The sequence below is a fragment of the Quercus robur genome, chromosome 5, assembly GCF_932294415.1.
Source record: "Quercus robur chromosome 5, dhQueRobu3.1, whole genome shotgun sequence".
Taxonomy (NCBI): domain Eukaryota; kingdom Viridiplantae; phylum Streptophyta; class Magnoliopsida; order Fagales; family Fagaceae; genus Quercus; species Quercus robur.
Window position 1 is genome coordinate 30,200,611 of NC_065538.1, and position 23,329 is coordinate 30,223,939.

General features: G+C 38.1%; 4 protein-coding genes and 1 pseudogene across 4 annotated transcripts in view; all 5 read left to right on the forward strand.

Moving 5' to 3' along the window:
* LOC126728088 (disease resistance protein Roq1-like) overlaps positions 1 to 6,496 on the forward strand; it is a 59,638-nt pseudogene extending 53,142 nt beyond the window's left edge.
* Positions 1 to 23,329, forward strand: part of LOC126725765 (putative F-box/LRR-repeat protein 23) — a 57,683-nt gene that overhangs the window by 30,343 nt on the left and 4,011 nt on the right. The window lies entirely within an intron of this gene.
* On the forward strand, positions 2,977 to 4,317 carry LOC126728089 (uncharacterized). Its single transcript, XM_050433959.1, has one exon. It carries the CDS (start codon positions 2,977 to 2,979, stop codon positions 4,315 to 4,317), a length of 1,341 nt encoding a protein of 446 aa, XP_050289916.1.
* LOC126728090 (uncharacterized) lies at positions 4,483 to 5,502 on the forward strand. The gene has a single exon (XM_050433960.1). The coding sequence runs from the start codon at positions 4,483 to 4,485 to the stop codon at positions 5,500 to 5,502; it is 1,020 nt and encodes a 339-aa protein (XP_050289917.1).
* LOC126728091 (uncharacterized) lies at positions 17,728 to 20,238 on the forward strand. Its single transcript, XM_050433962.1, has 4 exons — positions 17,728 to 18,625; positions 18,734 to 18,906; positions 19,004 to 19,497; positions 19,896 to 20,238. The coding sequence occupies exons 1-4, from the start codon at positions 17,728 to 17,730 to the stop codon at positions 20,236 to 20,238; spliced, it is 1,908 nt and encodes a 635-aa protein (XP_050289919.1).

A 23,329-nucleotide genomic window follows, 5' to 3' on the forward strand; every position in this document is an offset into this window, starting at 1 on the left:
CCTCCATCTTTTGCTTAAAAAATCTCAAAATACTATCTTTCCAAGGATGTAATGGGCTGTCATCTAAATCATGGTCATGGAAGAAGCCGCTTAATTTTCTATTAATGACAAAAACTCCAGATCTCATGGGCTTGGTATTGCCTTCTGTTTCAGGTTTGTGTTCATTAACTAGATTGAATATAAGGAACTGCAATCTTCAAGCAATCCCTAGTGATATCGGTTGTTTGTCCTTATTGCAAGAATTAGATCTAAGTGGAAATAATTTTGTTTTCATTCCTGAAAGCATTAATCAACTATTTAAGTTGAAAAGATTTTGGGTGGAGAATTGCAAGAGTCTTCAATTGTTGCCGGAGCTTCGATTGAGTCCCTGCATTGAGGTTTGGGCAAATGGATGTACCTCATTGGAATCTTTACTACCATTTAAAATGAAAGATAATTCACAAATTTTTTTCTCTCTTCTCTATTGTTTCCAATTGGTTGACAATCAAGGCCGCTGTGACTTGTTCACTACAATGCTAAGAGAATATTTTCAGGTCTCTCTCTCTCTCTCTCTCTCTCTCTCTCTCTCTCTCAGCTTTCTTTAAAGATCATGGTTGGTTTTTATGTTTCAGGAATCAACTATAAAAGAAAGATTTGATGTTGTTATTCCTGGAAGTGAAGTTCCGAACTGGTTTAGGCCTCAAAGTGTGGGGGCTTCAATAAATCCGGAAGTGCCTTCATATTTAATTAAACAATTTAGAGGAATTGCTCTCTGTGTTGTTTTTGGACCCCACCAGCATCGTCCACCCGACAATCTTGCTTATCCACTTTACCTTTCGTGTCACTTTAAAGCCAATGGAAAAGGCTTCAGGCATTGTCCACTCCTAAGATCTTCAGAAGAGTTTGATACGGTTGAATCGGATCATCGTTGGTTCATGTATTTGCTCCCTAATTTTTTTATCAATTTAAACTCAAAAGAATTTCTTCAAATTGCTGATGGATCCAGCTGTCAACTTGAGATTGAATTCAGATCTTGGAATCCGAATATAGAGATAAAGAAATGTGGGGCCCATATGGTATACGAGGAAGAAATGGAAGATCTGAAACAAAGCATGGGTCAGAGTGAGTGCAGCAGCAACATCATTCCTTATAATGAGGGTGTAGATGTTGATCATTTTGAAGAGGATATCAAAATTAGGCGAAGTCGTGATGATGAGAATGGAGCTAGTGGAGAAGGTAGCTCTAGTCACATACCACACCCTAAGACTAAGAGAGTACGACCCTCTGATGGTGAGTGAGGACTCTCACTCATAAATCAAATGGTGGCTTTCGGGAATCTGGACCCTCTTTATTTGAACTCTTTGTAAGTCACCAACTCTTGGAAAAATTTGCCAAACAGGGCAAATTCTGAAAAATTTTAGCCGGACAGCATACGTTCAAACTTATTTAGTTAGGTAGACTCTTTTTGAAAGTCGATTTTCTCAAACTCGACTTCCAGGCAGTATCACCACCTCCCCCCACAAATATTTAAGCTGGCGTGGAATTAAATAATGAAAAAAAGGCGCCAGGAAGTCGAGTATAGTGAACTCGACTTCCAGGTGCAGTAAAAAAATATTACCACTCTAGGATTCTTAGTACTGGAGGCCCAAAAAAACGCACCAGAAAGTCGAGTTTACTGTACTCGACTTCCAGGTGCACTAAGAAAAATTACCACTCCTAGTGTAGGCCCAAAAAAAAAAAAAAAATGGCACTAGGAAATCGAGTTTAATGTACTCGACTTCCATGGAAGTGGAGTACAATAAACTCGACTTCCAGGTGCACTAAAGAAAGTTACCACTCCATCTTAGTAGGGTAGGGTATTGAAAGTCGAGTTTAGTGAACTCGGCTTCCTCTGAAAGTCGAGCATACTGAACTCGACTTCCAGTAAATCCCCCCCCCCCCAACCAACCCCACCTAGCTCAATTATGTGAGCACGGTAAAAATTTATTTAAATGGAACTCGAGTCTAGCAAACTCGAGTTCCAATAAATTTTACAACCACCCCCATCTCAGATTACTTATACACTCAACTCTCATTTTCCACTTAAACTCTCACTTCTCACAGCTCTCTCCCACGTCAAAACACCTTTCACACACATTGATCTACAAATTAAAAAGTTTTTCTTCTTCTACTACAAATCACATTGATCATTCTACAAATTAAAGCTTTTCTTCTTCTTCTTCAAAGGTAACTATTCAAACCTTTTTAATTTTTTTTTTTTGTTAGACCTGGCTATATATATTCAAACCTTTTACATTTGGTAGATATATATATATATATATATATATACACATCACTTTTATATTGTTGATGAGTAATGTGTTGTTTGTAATAGTAATTTATTATCATTATTATTATTGTTTTTTGCATTTGTTATTTGTGCTTTGTAATGGGTTGTTAATTGCAATGTGTAACATGTACAAATTTTTTAATGTGTAACATGTTATTTATTTGTAATGTGAAATGGTTTGTTTGTTGTAATGTTCAAATCATTTTAAATTTTTTTTTTGTTAGACTTGGCTAATATATATACTCACTTTTTCATTTGGTAGTTATATATATATATATATATATATACACATACCACTTTTATATTGTTGATGAGTAATGTGTTGTTTGTAATTGTAATTCATTATCATTATTATTATTATTATTTGCATTTGTTATTTATGCTTTGTAATGAATTGTTAGTTGCAATGTGTAACATGTATAAATTTTTTAATTGGTAACATGTTATTTATTTGCAATGTGTTGTAATGTGTAATAGTTTGTTAGTTGTAAGGTATAACGAATTTTAATTTTTTAAGGTTAGCGACCATGTACAAATTTGTTTGAGTTTAAAAATTTGTTTAAAATTGTTTTGTGGACTATACAATGTTATCTTTGTAGTTCATATCGAATAAAGGTGTCATATTCGTCACTAACTTTTAGTAAACTTATTTGACTTATAGGCTTGTAATGAGTTCGATTGATTTTTATCTATATTATGGTGGGGAGTCCTGCAGTGATGTGACTTATGGAGTGACATATGAAGGGCCTAGTCAAAAGATAGAGATTATTCAGCTAAAAAAAGGGCGGGAGATCAATTTGAAGAAGTTGAAAAAGAAAATTATGAAAGAGCTGGATTTGGACTGTCGGTTGCATGACATAAAAATTATATATCGTGCTCCTCATGCAGTGTTCAATGACCGTATTGTCTTCACGCCTATTGAAATAAAAGGAAACAAGCATGTTAAGATTATGTTTGACCGGATAAACTCTGCACCCCAATTAAAAGCTGCCGAGTTGTATATAAGTGTGGAGCCTCGTATAGAAGTTGGCAGTAAAGATGTGCAACAAACAACTTTGGAGGGTGGTGGCAGGGAAGAATTCCAATCATTACAGACGGATAATTATCCTACTCTTACCCTGTGCACCATAGTTGGGGGTTATACACCACCATGCCAAGAGACAGCAACTCCAATGGAGGTTTGTGGATCTAGTTATCAACAAGAATGTATTCAAAATCTAGGGAGGGAAGACGAAGACGAAGATGATGTTGATCATGGTAGAGATGAGTATGAAGAGATGATTGGGAGAGATGACTTTCACGAGAATACTATAAACTATGAAAATGTTGACAATGTCCGTGATGATGTCGTGGATGATCATGATGATGATGCTATAGGCGATGGTATAGGTTTGCAGCCTGCAGTCCCTACATATGAAGCTCATGGCCCATCATTCCATGCAAACACTTGGGATAATATAGTTGATCCTTCAAATATTGAGATACCATTTTTATCAAGTTGGGTGCAGGGAATGAATTTTAGTAAAGGGTTGATTTTCCCTAATAAAGAGGCGGTGAGACAAGCATTAATAGTTTACTCTATGGATAACAACAAGAATTATATAACTGAGTGGTCCAACCAGCAAAGATTGTGTGTGAAGTGCTCGAATGAGTCATGTGCATGGAAAGTCCGAGCATTCCCGCAACAGAAGCTTAACGGGTTATGGGCCGTCACAGTATACGACGGTCCTCACACTTGTCCATCAATTGGGGTGAACAAAGATGACAGAATGATGGATTCCAATTTTCTTGCCAAAGAACTTCATACATATGTACTTGCAGATTACACCAGCAAAATAAAGGATCTCCAAAATCTAATGAAGGAAAGGTTTAAGCACAATATATCGTACTACAAGATATGGGATGCGAAACAAAAGGCTATTGCAAACATACACGGCAATTGGGAAGAGTCGTATCAAAAGTTGCAGAAGTTGTTGTTGGCATATAAGGATAGCGATCCGGGTACATAAGTGTCTTTTCGGTCGATCAACGGGAACATACCAGGTACTATTATATTCAAGTATGTGTTCTGGGCTTTCACACCTTCCATTGCTGGATTTGCATATTGTAGGCCAATAATTAGTATTAACGGAACTCATCTTTATGGAAAATATAAAGGAAAGTTGTTGATTGCAATGGCTACTGATGCTAATAATGAGATTTTTCCGCTTGCCTTTGCGGTTGTGGATGATGAAACGGGGGCCAGTTGGGGATGGTTTTTATCTTGCTTGCGGACTGCGATACGCGATGTGGTACCTGATTCTGGCATTTGCATAATATCAGACCGACATAAAGGTATAATATCATCCATTAGAGAGTGGCCCAATGATTATGTTCTGGTATATCATAGATATTGCATTAGACATGTGGCCAGCAACTTCAACACTCAATTTAATGAAAAATTCTTAAAGTCTTTGGCCTTGAAAGCAGGATACGAGCGTCAAGATCGCAAACTTGAAAAAATATTGGATTGCCTTAAGGAAGCTGAACTCAAATTTAGTTGGGATCCCAATCCCAATATAGCAAAAAAGAAGCCGTACTCCTATCTAGTGAAGGAGGGTCTGGAGAAGTGGACACTGTCACATGATGGTGGACATCGTTATGGGGCAATGACTACCAATATGTCCGAGTGTTTCAATGGAGTTCTAAAAGATGCACGTGGACTACCCATATCTGCATTGGTTGACTACATTTGGTGCAAACTTGTCGCCTATTTCAATAATCGGCGCACTAAAATATTGAGTGATATTGAACATGGTCAAAAGTTCAGCAAGCATGCCATGGAGAAATATGAAGCAAATTACGAAAAAGGGACAAGACACTATGTGAGGCCATTTAACCAGCAGGACGGTGTATATCAGGTTTGCACATCGTATAATCCACACAGATCTGATGGGGGAGATCATAGTCATGAAGTAAGATTGCTGGAGAACACATGTACTTGTGGCAAATGGGAAATCTATAAGATCCCTTGTTCACATGTGATTGTAGTTTGTATCAGGGAACATGTCAATGCAATGAGGTATATTGACCTATGTTATACTTTACAACAACGACTTGCCACTTATTCACATGAGTTTCGTGTGCCCAAGGATAAGTCATTATGGCGGGAGGTTGCCAGCCCAAAGTTGTACCTTGACTCAGAAATGTTGTGAGACAAAGGTCGACCTATGTCAACAAGAATAAGAAATGAGATGGACTGGAGGGAGAGTCAACCCAAGCCAAAATATGGAGTGTGTCATGAAGAGGGCCATAACCGTAGGAGATGTCCGAATGTGATTCGCGCATCAACAAGCAGCAATGCTCCGAACTAGGTAAGCAATGCATGCAATTTTGTGATTCTCCAACCTAGTTCAATTGTGTATGGTAAGTTCAATTCTATTATTTGAAATAATTTTTTTTTCTTACTTTTACCTATTGGTTTTAACCCTTTGATTCTATTCCTTTTTTTTCCTAGGAGATGCTCAAAAATCATTTTTGGATGCTTGGGGTGTCTTGTGATTATCCCATGTTTGGTGGGGTGGGTTTGGGATAACAATATTTAGAGGATAGCTTAGGCTTAGAGTTCCTTATTTTGGATATTTTTGTTCGTAGGGTTGCAAATTGTTATTCTTTGTTGAGAGCTAGCACTTCATTTTTTTATGAGCTCCTATCTTGTTTGATTGAAAATTTTATCCTTAAAATGTGGGGGGTGGGGGGGGACTTCACGTGGAACAAATAAAGGTGTACATGTAGATTTGCTATTATTTGGTGTTTTGTTTGGTCTTATCTGGTCCCTTTACACTTTCTTTTTTATTTTAGCTAGTCACCTACTGTTTTAAGACATTGATTTGTGTAATTTTTTTGTTCAATTATTTAGTTCAAAATTAGTAACTCCATCATTTGTTGTTGCAGATTTTGGTGGGGGAAGCAATTATCCAAGTATTTCCTACATAGATTTTTATGGCTTCAAACGGTGGGTGGTCAAGACACTTGTCATTACAATTTAGAAGGCTTTGGGGGGACTATGTATCAACCCCTCTACTTTCTTTTTGCTATTTAGAAGTTAGAACTACAAATAATGTATTGGTCCAATCGTAACAGACTTTTGGGACTTCAAAAATTTGTCCCCTTTAATATTAATTGACATTGGATCATTTGGGTGGGAAAGATCTTTTTGGATCATATACACACATATGTGCATATAAATTGTTCAGTTTATACAACTTCTATATGCAATGCTAGGTAGCTCACAGGTTGAGCATGGTGAATATTAGACAGTACAAAACTGCACTGCCTAGTGCTGCACAAAATTTAGTTGCCTTGGAATCTCACTAACACATTTTTCATTGTTGCACTTCACTTTTCTAAAAAGAATATGATCTTTTGCTTTCTAAGATTCTCAAGTACGATTTTCTACTTCTTCTTTGGGGAAAAATTTTTTATTCTAAAAAAAATATTTCCCCAAAGAAGTAGAAAAGTGAAGTGCAACAATGAAAAATGTGTAAGAGTAGAGTTACCAAGTAAAACGTCTTTGCATTCACTTACCTCTAAGTTCTATTCCTACGGCCCCCGTACCCCTTTCTCCAAGCTTATAAAAGGAGACAAAGATGAAGTCCATAGTGAAATTTTGAAGCTTGGAATAGCTTGTGAGGAGTGGGGATTCTTTCAGGTACACAAATTGCATATCTTAATGTTAGTGCTAAAAATGGTCATTTTACAGTGTAAGCTAATACTTTGGTATTTTGTTAAGGTAATCAACCATGACATTGAGCTTAGTTTGCTTGAGAGCATAGAGAAGCTGGCCAAGGAATTCTTCATGCTACCTCTGGAAATTTTTCCAATAAGTACCAATGTTTTTGGTTAATTACTCAAACTCATATATAGCCAATGTTGTCAGGTTCTTTCAAATGGTAAATACAATATATATTCTGCATAAATCAATTGTCACATTTTGCTGCATAAAACAATATATATTCTGCTGCATCAAAATTCTGCTGCACCAAAATTCTGCTGCATTAAAAAAATTCTGCTGCACCAAAATTCTGCCGCATCAAAAGTCTGCCGCATTAAAAAAATTCTGCTGCATCAAAATTCTGCTGCATTAAAAAAATTCTGCTGCATAATATCTCTATGGAGGGTTTAAGCTTTTGCCAAGGCTTATAATGTATTCTTCCATTTAATACAGCTATAATATTTTACCATCCCACAGAAGACTTCTCATATTAACATTCCATTACAGAAATATTCATGTACAGTTAACATCAACCAACAACGTGGTGAAATGTCAAACACAGTGAATAGGATATGAGTTTGCTCTTCAAAGTATAGAAGCTCTTTACTCTAGTCTTCTAGACATTTGGGTATGAGATTGAAGAAATCTCTAACAACTAGATAGATAAGCTTCAAAATCTAATAGAGCATTCCAACACCATATATCCTCCAATACAAAATCTAACAAAATTTGCTATACAAATCAAATAACTCCTATAATGCCCAGATGCATATTCTTGCTGCCCACCCCATCTATCTTGCTGCCAGTAATTTGCATTTCAGCTACCCCACAAAATTGTCCATTAGCATTAACCTGTAAAAAGTTTAACCAAAAGAGTATAAGATGACTGTCACTTAATCCACAAATTTATGAATTTGTCATTCTAACTGTCACATAATCCACAAGAAAACATTATTGGCTTCTAGGCATTCTAACTGTCACATAATCCCAATGCATTATATTGCTTATAAACTTACTGTTCACACAAACTTAACAGACCAGTACCCCAAAGTCTAATGCACAAGTTGAATGAAAAAATCAATCAGGTAAAGCCAGAATTTCCAAGAGTATCTTCTTATACTCTGCAATAGTTAAATATGTTTAAATAATTCCTAGAGAGCAATTTGATTTCCTTATCTCTCTCAAGAAGAATTAAAACTGTTAACAAATCAAGTGACCAAACAGACCAATCAAGTGACCAACAATAATTAAAGTACAAACCCTTCAAAGGAAATTAGTTCATACTTACAATAAGACTGCAGCAGCCTTTATAAGATTTCAACATATTAGGCTGCACCCTCCCCGCGTTTACTTTTTTTCTGGTTGCGTCTAGTGTACTGTTTGGCCGAAACATACTCAGTTACCTGCTCATAATGTTATATTTTTAAGCTTTTACAAACAATTCTTGCACAAAGAAACCCAAAAAATTTATGAAACTAAAATCAAAGTAAAGCACTTGGAATACTAGGTGGGAACCTGTGCCGCATCTCCTTGGTTGGATGGTGCAAGTCGATTTCCGTTTGGGTGCAGCATGAGCATTTGCATCCTGTGGCTACTTAGCTTGGTCACGTTGCCCCTGCTCAATGTCACTGTCATGTGGATGTGTGGCTTGTGGAACATGTATCAAGGTAGAGGAAGTAGGAGGTGATTGTGTATGACTTGAGCTGGTAGACATGAGCTCAACATGGGGTGTTTGAAGACTAGGGGTGGGTATAACTGTCTAGGGGAAGCTATAGGACGGGGCCATGAGTGAGTTATGGTCAACGGTGGTGGTGTGTGGGAAGGACTCGAATTCAGCATGGGTAAAACGCGAGGGAGATCCAATGTCAATGGGAGGGATGGGTGACATGGGAGGCCCGGTTGTGCCCTGAGGGGTGGACACGGGTGGAACAGGGGTCTCAGTGGCCAGAGGAGGGATGGGGGCAGGTTGATGACATGTCACTGGAGCAACTGAGCTCGTACTGAGCCCTATATCTGGTATTTCAGTCTGGTTTGCTACTTCGTCATTGGCTGGCACATCAATACGATCAACCTCATCCACCTCCTCAATGGCCTTCTTAATGAACTTGTATTCGTAAGATTCTTCACTGAACCAGTTGAGGACAGCCAGTTGGGTTGCAAGCTGTCATTAAATCACCAACATTATTAAGTATGACACATACATAACATCAAAATTTCCAAAATTATTAAACAACATAAGTTTATACACATTACCAAAATTTCCATCTTAGCGCTAGCGCGGTCGATATACAGTTGAGTGATCCTACGATACCACACTATATATGGATGATGACGTGACATCACCCCCTCCATCCTGAGTGCATTACAAACTTACTTGTCATGATCATTCCACTTTTGAATATGGACTGCATGTATCATCGACCAATTTTTCTCTACCTTGCCCCTCGCATCTATTTTGTGCAAATTGCGATTGGTATTAGCATCTCTGGGTTGTTCCTATTGTAGCCCAAACTGTCGTAGGACACGATCGGGTAGGTGGAACTCTACAAGCCAAAAACATATAAGTGGAACGGTCGACCTCCATACGCTACTTCCCTCAATGCAAAAACTAGGAGGAAGGTGGCTTAAGTCATTTCCATATGGCTCCCACTTAACCTACAAAAGCCACCAAGTAAAGCAATCACATTCAGAAATTTTCCCATAATTTGCATAAAAATAGCACAATAGTGGGCAATGAAAAACTTTTTGAAGGACATAAGATGTTATGGACGTATAAATACAAGTATTATACCTGGTTAGGCCGTGTCGTAGCAATTTGATTGCGATATGCGGAAAGCACATGCGTGGGAGCATTCTTTATAGTCATCGCCCCTGCCCACCTACAAGCAGGTAACATCGTATGGTCATTAGTCGTTTATGTATAAAAATGTGGCATAATACATGATCGTACACTAATTATGCAATATATACTTAGTTCATAGCAAGAGGAATTGGTGGACCATAAACACCCTCAGGTTGGGGCACCATCTGTGGGGACATATGTGGGAACCTGATATATATCCACAATTGGACCAAAATCAAAGGTCCTCCAATCTGCTTTGCCTTTTTGTTGGTTGCATTGCACAGTTGTCTGTACAACCAGGATAAGGTTGCACTACCCCAACTATACTTACGTGGATTACGAAGGTTCTGCATGAACTCTAACCACATGAGATGGACCCTATCTCCGGACTTGTCAATAAATACCATATCCCCTAATAGGGCTAGGATATAGTAGCGAGCGTATTGATGAACTTGAATCTCATTGGCATCCGGAGGCAGTGGTTGTCTAATTCTTTCGACAAGTGCGAGTATCGAAATCCTTTGACCTTTTAGCACAGTTTGAGGGCCATTTGGAATTTGAATTCCAAGCATTTCAGCACACACATCTGTCCAAGTTCTTTTACTGAGCCCAACCATTGCCTCACCCTCGATGGGCAACCCCATGATAACTTCCACATCTTGCAATGTGATCGTCATTTCACCATGTGGTAGGTGGAATGTATGGGTCTCTGGGCGCCATCGCTCTACAAATGCAGTGATCAATGCATGGTCAAGCTGTATGGATGGGACCAAGTGCAGACCCTCTAGACCAAGCAACCTCACAATAGCAAGGACACGATCATCTACCATAGGAACTCGAAGTGCCAATTCTTCATGGTGACTTTGACAATTCAGTATGCCAGGAGGATCTTGCAAATATTATAACAATAGATAAAAATCTTATGCAAATATTTAGTATTTATGGCTAATTAGAGTTGTGACATGAATGCATAGTACAAGAAAACTCATGCAATTACCTGTCCCTCAGGGTTCCACAGTAACTCAGATCGATGTTTAACTTGTTCCATCAATACACTAGGATCAATGGGTCCAGGATCTATCGTCATGCTGCAAATGTAACATGGTCACCAAACTTCATTTTTCAATTTCATTTTCATGTAGTCCTTGACATAAGGAAACAATTTAAGCAGAAACCAAAAAAGAGACAACCCTATAAAACTCTCAAGAAATTATTTTCATTATGGAGTATTGAGAGAGTGGTAACAGAAACTTGCATATTATCAAATGATAACTAATAGACAACTAAAAGCAAGAGATCACACTGGTAAAGGCATATGGCTCAAGGGTTTTAGGGTCCCAAATATAATTATGCAAAGGCTGGAATCTAATCAGAGGCCACTTCAAGATACAAAAACACAAGCAAATCTGCTCTGGCCTAAGCACGAAAAAGTTAAGAAAAAGAATAGGAAAAAGCCCAAATGATATCATATACAAAACATGACTGATAGTTAGGGCAGGCAAATATCTCAAAAGGGAATTGCCATCATCCAAAACTAAGTAACTAACGACAAATCTAAGAAACCATGCTAACAGACAATAATATACACTAGAATTTGTTTAAAAGTTTCTCTCCACTCACCCTACTCTTTTGCCTTTTATAGATGGTACCCAAGTGTGAATGAAATAAAAAACAGTTCAAAAATTCATTGGTTTACATTGAGACCAAGCAAATGCCAAAGTTTAAAGACCATTTCCACTAGTATTCAACTAATAAACTAAGCAAAGTGCTAACATTCTCAGAGGGTATGACATTGAAAAATAAGCTCATAAGCAACTTTATGACATTAAAAACATTCTCAGAAGAAAATGGAAACATATTTCAAATCTAATCCCACTACCAAACAAACATCCAAAAGTTCATAAGCAACTTTAAAATGCACATTAAAAAAAAAAGCATACCGTGATTTAACTTTATATAATTTGGCTGTGATCAAGAACTATATGTATATTAATAATATTATTTTCTAAATCATGAACAAAAGTTAGACAAATTTCATATGCACCTTTCTGTAAAGGTTAGCTTTGAAGGTCATAAAATTATTGAGGAATTACCTGCTAGCTTCAGCAACAGGAGCAATGCCCGAAACAAAAAAAAAAAAATGATGGAGAGAGAACGAACAAATGAAGAGAAAGAAAAACAAACAAATGAAACCCAAATCTCCAAATCACTAAACCTAAAAAGCAAATCAAAACCCATTTCATTTCAGCCAATATAAAGAGAAAGAAATCGCATTTAGAGAGGCAGAGAGAGAACAAACCTGCTGGTTGAGTTGGAAAACGATGGACAGAGAGGGACACCGGAGAGAGACACCGGAGAGAGAGAAGTTTATCAAAGAGAGGAACGGCGTAGGCGAGTGAAGTCGATTATATCAAAGTCGGATTCCCCTTTTTACCTCTCATTATAATTTTAAACCTAACCTGGAAGACGAGTTTATGGTACTCGACTTTCATATAATGTTTTTACTGCAACAGGGAAGTCGAGTACCGTAAACTCGACTTCCTGTGCCTTTTTTTTTCATTTTTTAATTCCACGTCAGCTTAAATATTTACGGGAGGGTCCGGTGGTATTGGCTGGAAGTCGAGTTTGAGAAAATCGACTTTCAAAAACAATCTAACTAACTAAATAAGTTTGAATGCGTGCTGTCCGGCTAAAATTTTTCAGAATTTGCACTGTTTGGCAAATTTTGCCCCAACTCTCCCTCTTACAGATTTTTTTTTTTTTTTTGGTATCGTATATGTTTCTTTTTAATAAAACTACTTCACGAATGCCATTTTCAAGAATTTATTGTGGTACTCATCATTGAACAGTACAGACATTAAGAACTAAATTGGACTTTATGACTATTGCTTATTACTATTGCTTGAAAATAAAAATAAAAATCTAATCCAATAATTTAATTTTATTACTATTGCTTATTGTGTTTACCTTTATGATTATGATGTGGAGTAAGTATTTATGTTCTTAGCGTAGTATTAAGTATTTATGTTCTTAGCATAGTATTAAGTATTTATGTTGTGGACATATCATTTCTCTAAATATTAACTCATATACAAGAATGAGTAGTATAACCCCAGGCTTAGTATTGGTTGTGTGTGTTAGAGTTTCAATCCTTATAACTCCAGGCTACTACTACAAAGGTTAGACCCTTTTGTAGTAATACTCTGGTTATGTAATGTATTATAAGCCTGTTTAAAAAACTCTATATAAAAAAATTCTTTATAAAAAAACTCTATATATTGCTTTAATGTTTGTGTGTTCTAATAAGTATTACTGTTTTTTCAAAAAAAAAAAGAAAAAAAAAAGAATGAGGAGTAATTAACTAATTATTTAAATCTTTCTAAAAAAATAATTATTTAAATTATTTTGTAGTCATATCTGATATAGTTTATTGATATATATATAAAATATATTATTTTACATTTAAAATCCTTTACAACCTATTTTCTCACAGTTTTTGGTAACATGTTGCAATGACTTTTAATATATTAAACTGGACCTTGTTCTTGATGGATGTGTTGATGATACAAAATCACTTTCACCATTTTTGAAATTTTTTTTTTTTTTTTTTTTTGGTGCTAATAAACGCTGTTATATTAAAACAACTAAAAGGAAATAAGGCAAATCCTCTCAGAGAATCTGCCCATACAATCAAAATACAACAAAAACTTAATATCCGAAGGGGGAACATCAAGAAGCATAATATCTAGCTGATGCAAGACGATTTGCACACTGGTTAGCTTCCCTAAAGCAATGCTTAATCTTTACTCTTGGAATCATTGTCCCAGTAAGCTCTTGTAATCTGAAATGAGAGTAGAATGAGAAATTTTCACAAGAGAAGGATCAGACACCCACTCCACCAGAACTTTTGCATCCAGTTCTACTTCTATATTCTTGGCTATAATCTAATTTAGAAGTATGTTTGATTTTAATGGACTTAATAGGGACAATATCTTATAAGACAGAAGATAAACCTTAATAGGCTGATCTTCTCAAAATAGAGCATATACCAAAGTTATGGTTACAATGATAGTGATTCTGTCATCATCCAGACATTTTTGTTAAAATCAAGCTCCACTTATTGTTTGCCTACCAATGTGAATGTTTAGTTCCCTATAAAAATTTGCCTAGTTGTTTGCGAGAAGTAGTAAGTGACAGTTCTTAATGACCAAGCTTTCAATTAAACCTGGTGACTTGACCAATATTATTGGTGAAATATAGGTACTAAGATATGTGAAAAGTATCCATGCTTTATAAATAAATTAATGATTAAGGTTACTAAGTTAAGGCTAGTTTAGATTCCGATTTGGTCAATAACCCTGCATTCTTGCATATTTAAGATAATTGAAAACCTCCAATACTTCTAGTCTATGTTAGATCCATATTTATCATGATAGTAAGACTTAAGGATAGGGGTTTCATTATTTTATCAAAGAATTTTGTCTAGGCTTTGCCAAAGCTAAGTACTTGAATTCTTCTAATAAATGTTCCAGTCTGTTTTTAATATTTTCTAATTCCATGATGTGTCTTTATATGACAATGATATTGACATTATCAGCAGTCTATGCCACATTATCACAAGCATTTTGTCAAGAAGGTGGGGGCCTCTATAGATTTTCATCCCATCTGAGTCCTCCAATACCCTGCTGTTGTCATTGTCAACTTGAATCAGGGCTCTGCTGTCAACACCATAAATTTTCATGCATTGCAACAACCTTTGCTTCTTGGTAAGCTCTTGCTGCTTCTGCTGCTGGTACTATACATCTTCAAATTTCTATACTATGAGGTAGTCAAGGAGTAGTCGTTTTAGCTAAAATTCTGTTCTATTATATGTTTTAAGTTCTATCAAATTCAGCTGGAATGAATATTGGTGATATCACAATTTGGGAAGTAGGTAGGAGGGAGAGGCTTGTTTCTCAAAACTTGTTTGGGACATTTGAGCTGTTCAATGGCCTTGGAAGTTTGACAAATATCTACACAGACTGACATAACTAGTATATAATTTTTTAAGCTGGAGAATATGTGCTAGGAAAATTTATGAGGCTAATAATCTCTATTTCACTAGATGATAGGCATCGTTGGCCAATAATTATGATTATATGTAAATCGTGTGATGTGGAGTCCTGATGGTGCCGTTTTTGGTATGTTACTTTGAGGGGATTTATTTATTAGTTTTTTTTATTATTAAATTACCATTTGTCCCAAAAGTTTAAAGTATTAGGAAAATGTGAATTCAATCATTTGACCATTGTTCTAACACTCTCCCTCGTGTGGGTTAAACCATTGTTCTAAAATTTAAAACTTTCCATATCAGGCGTTGTATATTTGGAAGACATAGTGCAGATATATTCCTATGATAGTGGTGATGATTTGTAGTACCATCTATGACGCTAACTGGTTTGTTTAGCCCCTTTTGTTAATAATTGTGTATTTGCCATGGAATTTTTTTTTCCTAAGATTGATGCTCATCTCGGTAAGGTTAATGATCTCGCCTTTTCACATCAAAACAGAAAACTATGCATCATAACTTGTGGAGAGGACAAGACTGTTATGGTTTACTTTACTTGGCATATTCTTTTGTTATAAAAACAATGTTGGACTGCATTTGTGAAAGTTCATTTCTGTGCAGGTATGGAATGCTATTGTTGGTAATAAGCTGTACACTTTTGAAGGGCATAAAGCACCAGCTTACTCCATGTGCCCTCATAATAAGGAAAACCTTCATGTATGCAGTTGTTTTATTTGCAATTTTGCTAGTTGACAGTTTTTTTTTTTTTTTTTTAACTTTTCATGAGAGACTTCCAGGGCCTGTTTCTCGTGCCTCAGCCAGAGTTTTAGGCTCAGGGTATTATTCATAATTAAGCAGCTTCACCTAAATATTCTGGTGCACTTATTTTATACCAAGACTATGCTTGCAGAGAGGGGGGGGGGGGGCAGGGGGCTCATGCAATAATCAGTACATTAATAAGAGGCGATAGATTTCTTCATTGCTTTTGTTTTGTCAAAAAAGCTTTCTTCTTTCCATTTGATTTATTTTCCCTGCTTTCATTAATAACCCGTATGGTTAATATATATTGCAATTTCATGGTACTAAAAATGGGAAATTTGAAGCTTAATTGTCACACCCTAAGCTGTGCACATTTGTAGGGCATGAAGCACTAGTTTACTCCATATTCTGGAGCAGACACGAGGTACAAGCCCCCAATTACACGCACGTATAGGAGGAAGAGCAAAAAGAAGACGGCCCAACCTGTGGCCTTATGGATGGAGCATACTAGTTATTGGGCTTGAAATTAAGCAAGCCCGAGCATTTGATGATTAGGGTTTCTTTACGCATTTTTATTGTTAGCTATTTAAACACTTTTTGAGATTATTGTAAGACAGTTTTTTGAGAATTATTAAAAATAAACGTGTGTTTTCTTTCACTGGTGTCGACTCCAGTTTGCTTGGTGCTGACTCCTAGGGTTTATCTTTTATTCTATTGTTAGTGTGGTTATCCTACGTCAGTTTTGGTATCAGAGCAAACTTCCAATCCATACAACACAACCGTAGACAACCAATAGAAAGCAAAACCATCAAAAGAGCAAGCCAGCCAAATATGTAAGTACCTTTCAAGTATTTGCCCCATGAGATCTTGAACAAGCCCAAACCAGCCCCAGAAATCCGTGTATACCCCGCAGCCCCACATGAGTTTTTCATCCCCAAGCCAACATAGAAGCCAGTGACGCCTCCCAAGCCGGTGACCACCATCTGTGACCGCCTCTGATCACAGAACCCACACCCACAAGCCCAAAAATAAAAAAATAAAAAAGAAAAAAAGAACCGATGCAAGCCATCAGCCACCAGCCGAGACCCACAAATCAACCCTCAGCCGCCGCAGCCCATCAGCCACCAGCTGCAGACAAATCAGCCACCACCGTCGACACCATCTTCGCCCCTGACAACTGCCGTTGAGGACGTCAAGCCACCGTCGATGCAAGCCCCAAGATAGGCAGCTGCCACTTCGTCACTGCAATCTTCCCCGTCTTGCGCCGTCGCCGTCGTCGACAACTAGCACCGCCGTCCATCGCCGAACCGATCACGTTGTCTCTTTTAGTTTTTGTGTTTTTTTCTTTAGTGTAGCTTGAGTTCTTTATTAAAGTCTGTCATTCGAAGTTATTTTAAAGTCTGTAGCCTCTTAAGTCCATCACAGCAGTGTAATTTTATTATTTTGCAAAAAAAAAAAAAAAAAAAAAAGAAGGAAAAGAAATAACGTGATGTTGCTGCCAGCCCATTGCACGTATGGGCAAGTTGTTATTTTTGTCATAGATCCATTTTGTCCGATTAGACCCACTCACGTGAGGAATCAAGTGCAGTAAGTTGGCTACTGACAAGGGTACGGTTTTTACTCTCTTTTTGGTGGATTCAGTTTTGTCTCATTGAAATATTATCTTTATATTTTTTATGTGCATATCCCACCATATACCATTGGCCTACCCATTTTGTGCTCAAATTAGCTATTTTATTATCTGTGCTTTGTACCCATTCTAAAATTTCAAAAAAAAAAAAAAAAAAAAAACCTTTGAAATATTTGATCCTCATTATTAATTGTGAAGCTTATTGGAAATTGACTTTTATTTGGGCTATCTCTCAATATTGTGAACTCTGTCACTACTTGACTGCAATTTCTTCACATGCACTCTTGCCTGACCCTAATTTTAAATTGAGAATTGGTTACTTGAACTTTTGTGAATCTCAATTGCATTTATAAATATAGTGTGCATGCATCTACGTAGTGGTCGCATCATGTCAAACTCTGAATATCAATCCACTTCTGAGTCTAGGTCCTCCTTAGAGCAAACCATAGAAGACCTATCAAAAAATGTCCGTAATTTAATGGATAGGGTTGATCAAATTGAAGCATCTCAAAGAGAGACCGTTAACCATGAAGGAGATAACCTGCTTAGGCAAAATCACCACGGTTACTTTCATAGGGTTCCAAACTTTGAACATGATCACTATAATCACAACGACCCTAGGGATTATGATGATAGAATGTTCAAGGAAAAGATAGAAGCACCCACCTTTGACAGCTACCTAGACCCATGGGTTTTCACTGATTGGTTATGTCAGATGGATAAATTCTTTGACTACTACCATTGGGCTGAGAATAAGAAAGTGAGGTATGATAGGATGAAGTTAATTGGAAGAGCAGACCTTTTCTGGGAGGACCTTGAGGATAGCATTAGGCGACGACATAAGCCCCCCATTACTGATTGGCTTGAGATGAAGGGTGCACTCTCAAGGAATTATCTTCCTTCAACTTATAGGAGCTCCCTCCTTGAGGAATGGGATTGCCTAAGGCAAGGTACTGCTCCTGTGGCTGAGTATATAGAAAAGTTCAAGGAGTTCAAGAGGCGAATTCGAATAGTCGAGAAAGAGGTTGTCACACTCAATAGGTTTAAGAAAGGTTTAAATGCTAACCTACTAGGTGAGATTATCACCCGAGGAGTCACTACCTTAAGAGAAGCATATGACCTCACTAGGAATTGTGAATTAGCATCCAAATCTATCTTTTGGCGACGTTCTGAGCCCCGAAGTATTCCCTCCAACCCTCAACCTTTTGGTAGCAAATCTAGACTTGCCTTACCCCCTAAGGTCAACCCCAATAGCACCCCAATAGAAAAAGAGGACAAGGGAAAAGGTGTGGTCAATGAGCCTTCAAGATTGGGCTCTCGCCTCTAATACTTCAAATGCAATGGGGTTGGACACATTGCTGCTAGATGTCCCTCTAGGACCCTTGTCATTCAAGAGGGTGATGAAAAGGTAGAAGATGTTGAGGAGCTGGTGTATGATCCAAATGTTGAAGAAACCCAAGATGTTGAAGCAGAATGGGAAGATGATCCTAGCTATCTCGCATGCATTAGAGCCATTTCTCCCCAAGTTGATGACTCCAAGAACTTTGGTGTCCCTAGAGTGAATGTGGTAAGGTGTGCCTTGGCAGAGTAAAGAGACACTGATGATTGGCAAAGGAGTGCCATCTTTCAAACTTACACTAAGTGTGGAGACAAAACTTGCAAAGGTTATCATAGATAGTGGAAGTTGCATTAATGCAGTGTCTTCTAACGTTGTTTCCCGCCTAGGCTTGAAATTGACCCCACACCCCAACCCATATAAAGTTTCTTGGGTGGATACTTCCTCCATAGCCATAAAAGAAAGATGTGTTGTCCCACTTCAATTCCTCACCTACAAGGCTGAAATATGGTGTGACGTAATTCCCATGGATGTAGGGCATATCATCTTAGGTAGACCTTGGCTGTATGATCTGGATGTCACCCTTCATGGGCGATCCAATTCTTGCTCATTTATGTTTGAAGGTAAGAAGATTGTGCTCAATCCTTTGAAACCCAAGCCAATTGGCATGAGCAAGAAGACAGAAGCACCAAAGGCGAAAGGCCTGAACATCATAAGCCCAAGGGCATATGAAAGGGTAGCAATTCAAGAGTCCACTGTGTTTGTCTTAGTTGCCAGGGAACTACGTGGAGAGACCAGTGAGGAGCAACCTAAAGAAGTGAGGTTAGTGCTCTAGGAATTTAAGGATGTTTTCCCTGAAGAACTCCCCGATCATTTGCCACCCATGCGTGACATACAACATGCCATAGATTTTGTGCCTGGAGCGGCCCTACCTAACTTGCCTCATTATAGGATGAGCCCTGCAGAGCATGCTGAGTTGCAAAGGCAAGTAGAAGAACTACTTAGGAAGGGTTTTGTACGTGAAAGCATGAGTCCTTGTGCGGTCCCTGCACTCTTAACTCCCAAAAAAGATGGAACTTGGCGGATGTGTGTTGATAGTCATGCCATCAACAAGATCACTGTGAAATATCGATCCCCCGGTTGGATGACATGTTAGATATGATGGCTGGAGCAATGATCTTTTCTAAGATAGACTTAAAAAGCGGCTATCATCAAATTAGGGTTCGTTCGGGTGATGAGTGGAAAACTGTCTTCAAGACGAAGGATGGTTTATATGAGTGGATGGTGATGCCTTTTGGATTGTCCAATGCTCCTAGTACCTTTATGAGAGTGATGACTCAAGTGCTCAAGCCTTTTATAGGGAAATTCTTGGTTGTGTACTTTGATGACATCCTCATCTATAGTAAGTCTAGGGAGCAACACTTAGACCACCTAACTCAAGTTTGTACTACCCTTAGGAAGGAGAGTCTATATGGCAACCTCAAGAAGTGTTCTTTCTTCACTAATAGAGTCGTCTTCCTAGGTTTCATAGTGTCCTCTGAGGGAGTTTCTGCCGACCCCTAAAAGATTCAAGCAATTGTGGAGTGGCCCGAGCCCAAAAATATCCATGAAATTCGAAACTTTCACGGGCTTGCTTCCTTTTATCTCCGATTCATCAAGGGGTTTAGTACCCTTATGTCCCCCATCACTGACTGCATGAAACAAGGGGAGTTTGTTTGGACTAAAGCTGCTGCTAAGGCTTTCAATGAGGTAAAGCGAGAGATGACTAAGGCACCTGTCATGCGTCTCCCTGATTTTACCAAGCCTTTTGAAGTGGAATGTGATGCCTCAAGTATTGGTATAGGGGGAGTACTTAGTCAAGAGCGTCACCCAATTGCTTATTTCAGTGAAAAGTTGAATGACGCTAAGCAAAAGTACTCCACATATGACAAAGAGTTTTATGCCATTATTCGAGCTCTTTGGCATTGGTGCCATTACCTGTTGTCTTGAGAATTTGTTATCTACTTTGATCATGAAGCTTTGTGCTATCTCCATTCCCAAAAGAAGCTGAATTTTAGGCACGGTAGTTGGGTTGAATTTCTGCAGCGCTACCACTTTGTAGTGAAGCATAGGGCGAGAATTGAGAATAAGGCTGCTAATGCACTAAGTCGAAGGGTGTCTTTGCTATCCATCATGAGTGTTAAGGTTACTGGGTTTGAACGACTCAAGGATGATTATGAGTCATGCCCAGATTTTGGGGACCTCTACACTAGCCTAAGTAATGCCCCACAGCCAATCTTGGATGATTATACCCTTCAAGATGGTTACTTGTTCAAGGCCAACAAGTTATGTATCCTTCGGTCTTCAGTGAGAGATTTCCTAGTTTGGGAGATACATGCGGGAGGCCTTGCAGGTCATTTTGGCCGAGACAAGACAATTGAGGAAGTGGAACGTCAATTCTATTGGCCTGGTCTTAAGAGGGGCGTTGCCAAGATAGTTGGTCAGTGTCGTACATGTCAACTAGCCAAACATCGCAAGCAAAACACTAGCATGTACACACCTCTACCTGTGCCAGATCGCCCGTGGCAGGATGTGAGTATGGGCTTTGTGTTAGGTTTGCCCCGCACCTTTAGGAAGCATGATTCCATTCTAGTAGTTGTTGATCGCTTCTCCAAGATGGCTCATTTCCTACCATGTTCTAAGACCTCTGATGCTTCTAAGATTGCAAAACTCTGCTTTGATGAGATTGTCAAAATTTATGGTCTTCCCAAAACCATAGTGTCTGATAGGGATGTTCGCTTCATGAGTTATTTTTGGAAGACCTTGTGGCATTTAGTGGGCACCAAATTGAAATTTTCCACAGCATTTCATCCTCAAACTGATGTTCAAATTGAGGTGGTTAATCCTAGCCTAGGCAACCTCCTTCGGTGTCTAGTGGGTGAAGCCAATCGGAATTGGGATTCTATTCTCCTGGTAGCCCAACTTGCATATAATAGCTCTGTTAATAGATCTATAGGTGCTAGTCCTTTTGAGGTTGTGCATGGATATACACCTAGGAAGCCCTTAGATCTTTTGCCCATGTCCCCACATGTTAGGATTTCTGAGTCTGCTGAGGCATTTGCACGACATATTCATGATTTGCACAATGAGATTCGCAAAAAAATTCAGGCAAGTAATTCTCAATATAAAATTCATGCTAACACTCATCGACGTCATGCAGAGTTTTAGGTAGGGGATTATGTCATGATTCGGATTCGACCTGAACGGCTTCCCTCTGGGACCGTTAAGAAATTGCAGGCCCGTAGTGCCAAACCATTCAAGGTATTGAAACGAATGGGCCCAAATGCATCTGTCATTGACCTTCCTCATGATTATGGTATTAGCTCCTCCTTTAATATTGAGGATCTAGTTGCTTATAAAAGCCCCACAACTATTCCTGATATCCCTTTTGATGAGTCTTTCCCTAATCCTATTGATGCCCCTATTCCCACTCCTTTACCCTTAAATTTTCCCTATGCACATAAAGAATCTATTGATGCTATTTTAGATGAGCAGATTGTTTCTACCAGGGTTGGAGGAGTTCACCGTTTCTTAGTTCAGTGGTGAGGGTGACCAGATTCTGATTGCACATGGATTACTCGAGATGAGCTACTGCGACTGGATCCTGATTTGCTGGAGTACTATCAGAGCTCTTCAGATTTCCACTCGACGGGGTCGAGTTCTTCTCACCCGGGGGGAGTTGGTGCGGACACGAGGTACAAGCCCCAAATTACACGCACGTATAAGAGGAAGAGCAAAAAGAAGACGGCCCAACCTGTGGCCTTATGGATGGAGCATACTAGTTATTGGGCTTGAAATTAAGCAAGCCCAAGCATTTAATGATTAGGGTTTCTTTATGCATTTTTATTGTTAGCTATTTAAACACTTTTTGCGATTATTGTAAGACAGTTTTTTGAGAATAATTAAAAATAAACGTGTGTTTTCTTTCACTGGTGCCGACTCCAGTTTACTTGGTGCTGACTCAAAGCAGCCCTTAGGGGCTGAATCCTAGGGTTTATCTTTTATTCTATTGTTAGTGTGGTTGTTCTACGTCATGTTCCCTCATCATTAGGAAAACATTTATGTATTCAGTTGTTTTATTTGCACTTTTTCTAGTTGACAGTTTTCTTTTAACTTTTCTGAGAGACATTCAAGGCTTGTAACTCATGCCTCAGGTTCTGCCTATTTTATTGTTAAGCTTAGCAGCTTTACCTAAATATTTCGGTGCACTTATTATACACAAAGGCTATGCATGCATAGGGGGCTCATGCAGAACAAAGTTTTGCAAAAGAGTTTGAGGAGAAAGATTTCTTTTTTCCCTCTCTTCATCGCTTTTGTTTTGTCAAATTAACATTTCAGATTTTTTCTTTCCATCTGAAGTATTTTCCTTGCTTTCATTAATAATCCATGTGGTTAATATATATTGCTATTTTCTTGGTACTGAAAATGGCACTATTCATTTCTTCTTCTTCTTCTTTTTTTTTTTTTTTTTTTTCAAATGGGAAATGTGAATCTTAATTGTCACACCCTAATAATGCATAGGGCTGTGCGGTTTTGGTTCCTACAGTTCATCTTTTCAACTTATATCATAATTCTTTTATTGTGTTCATCATAACCTATTCTCATGTGGGACTAG

Bases quoted from the DNA above. Each gene is read 5' to 3' on its own strand.
- LOC126728089 (XM_050433959.1), top strand. From the start codon at position 2,977: ATGAGTTCGATTGATTTTTATCTATATTATGGTGGGGAGTCCTGCAGT.
- LOC126728091 (XM_050433962.1), top strand. From the start codon at position 17,728: ATGTCAAACTCTGAATATCAATCCACTTCTGAGTCTAGGTCCTCCTTA. The intron at 18,626-18,733 runs GTGTGGTCAATG...TTGTCATTCAAG, and splicing joins AAAAGAGGACAAGGGAAAAG to AGGGTGATGAAAAGGTAGAA. The intron at 18,907-19,003 runs GTAAGGTGTGCC...AAACTTGCAAAG, and splicing joins GTGTCCCTAGAGTGAATGTG to GTTATCATAGATAGTGGAAG.
- LOC126728090 (XM_050433960.1), top strand. From the start codon at position 4,483: ATGGCTACTGATGCTAATAATGAGATTTTTCCGCTTGCCTTTGCGGTT.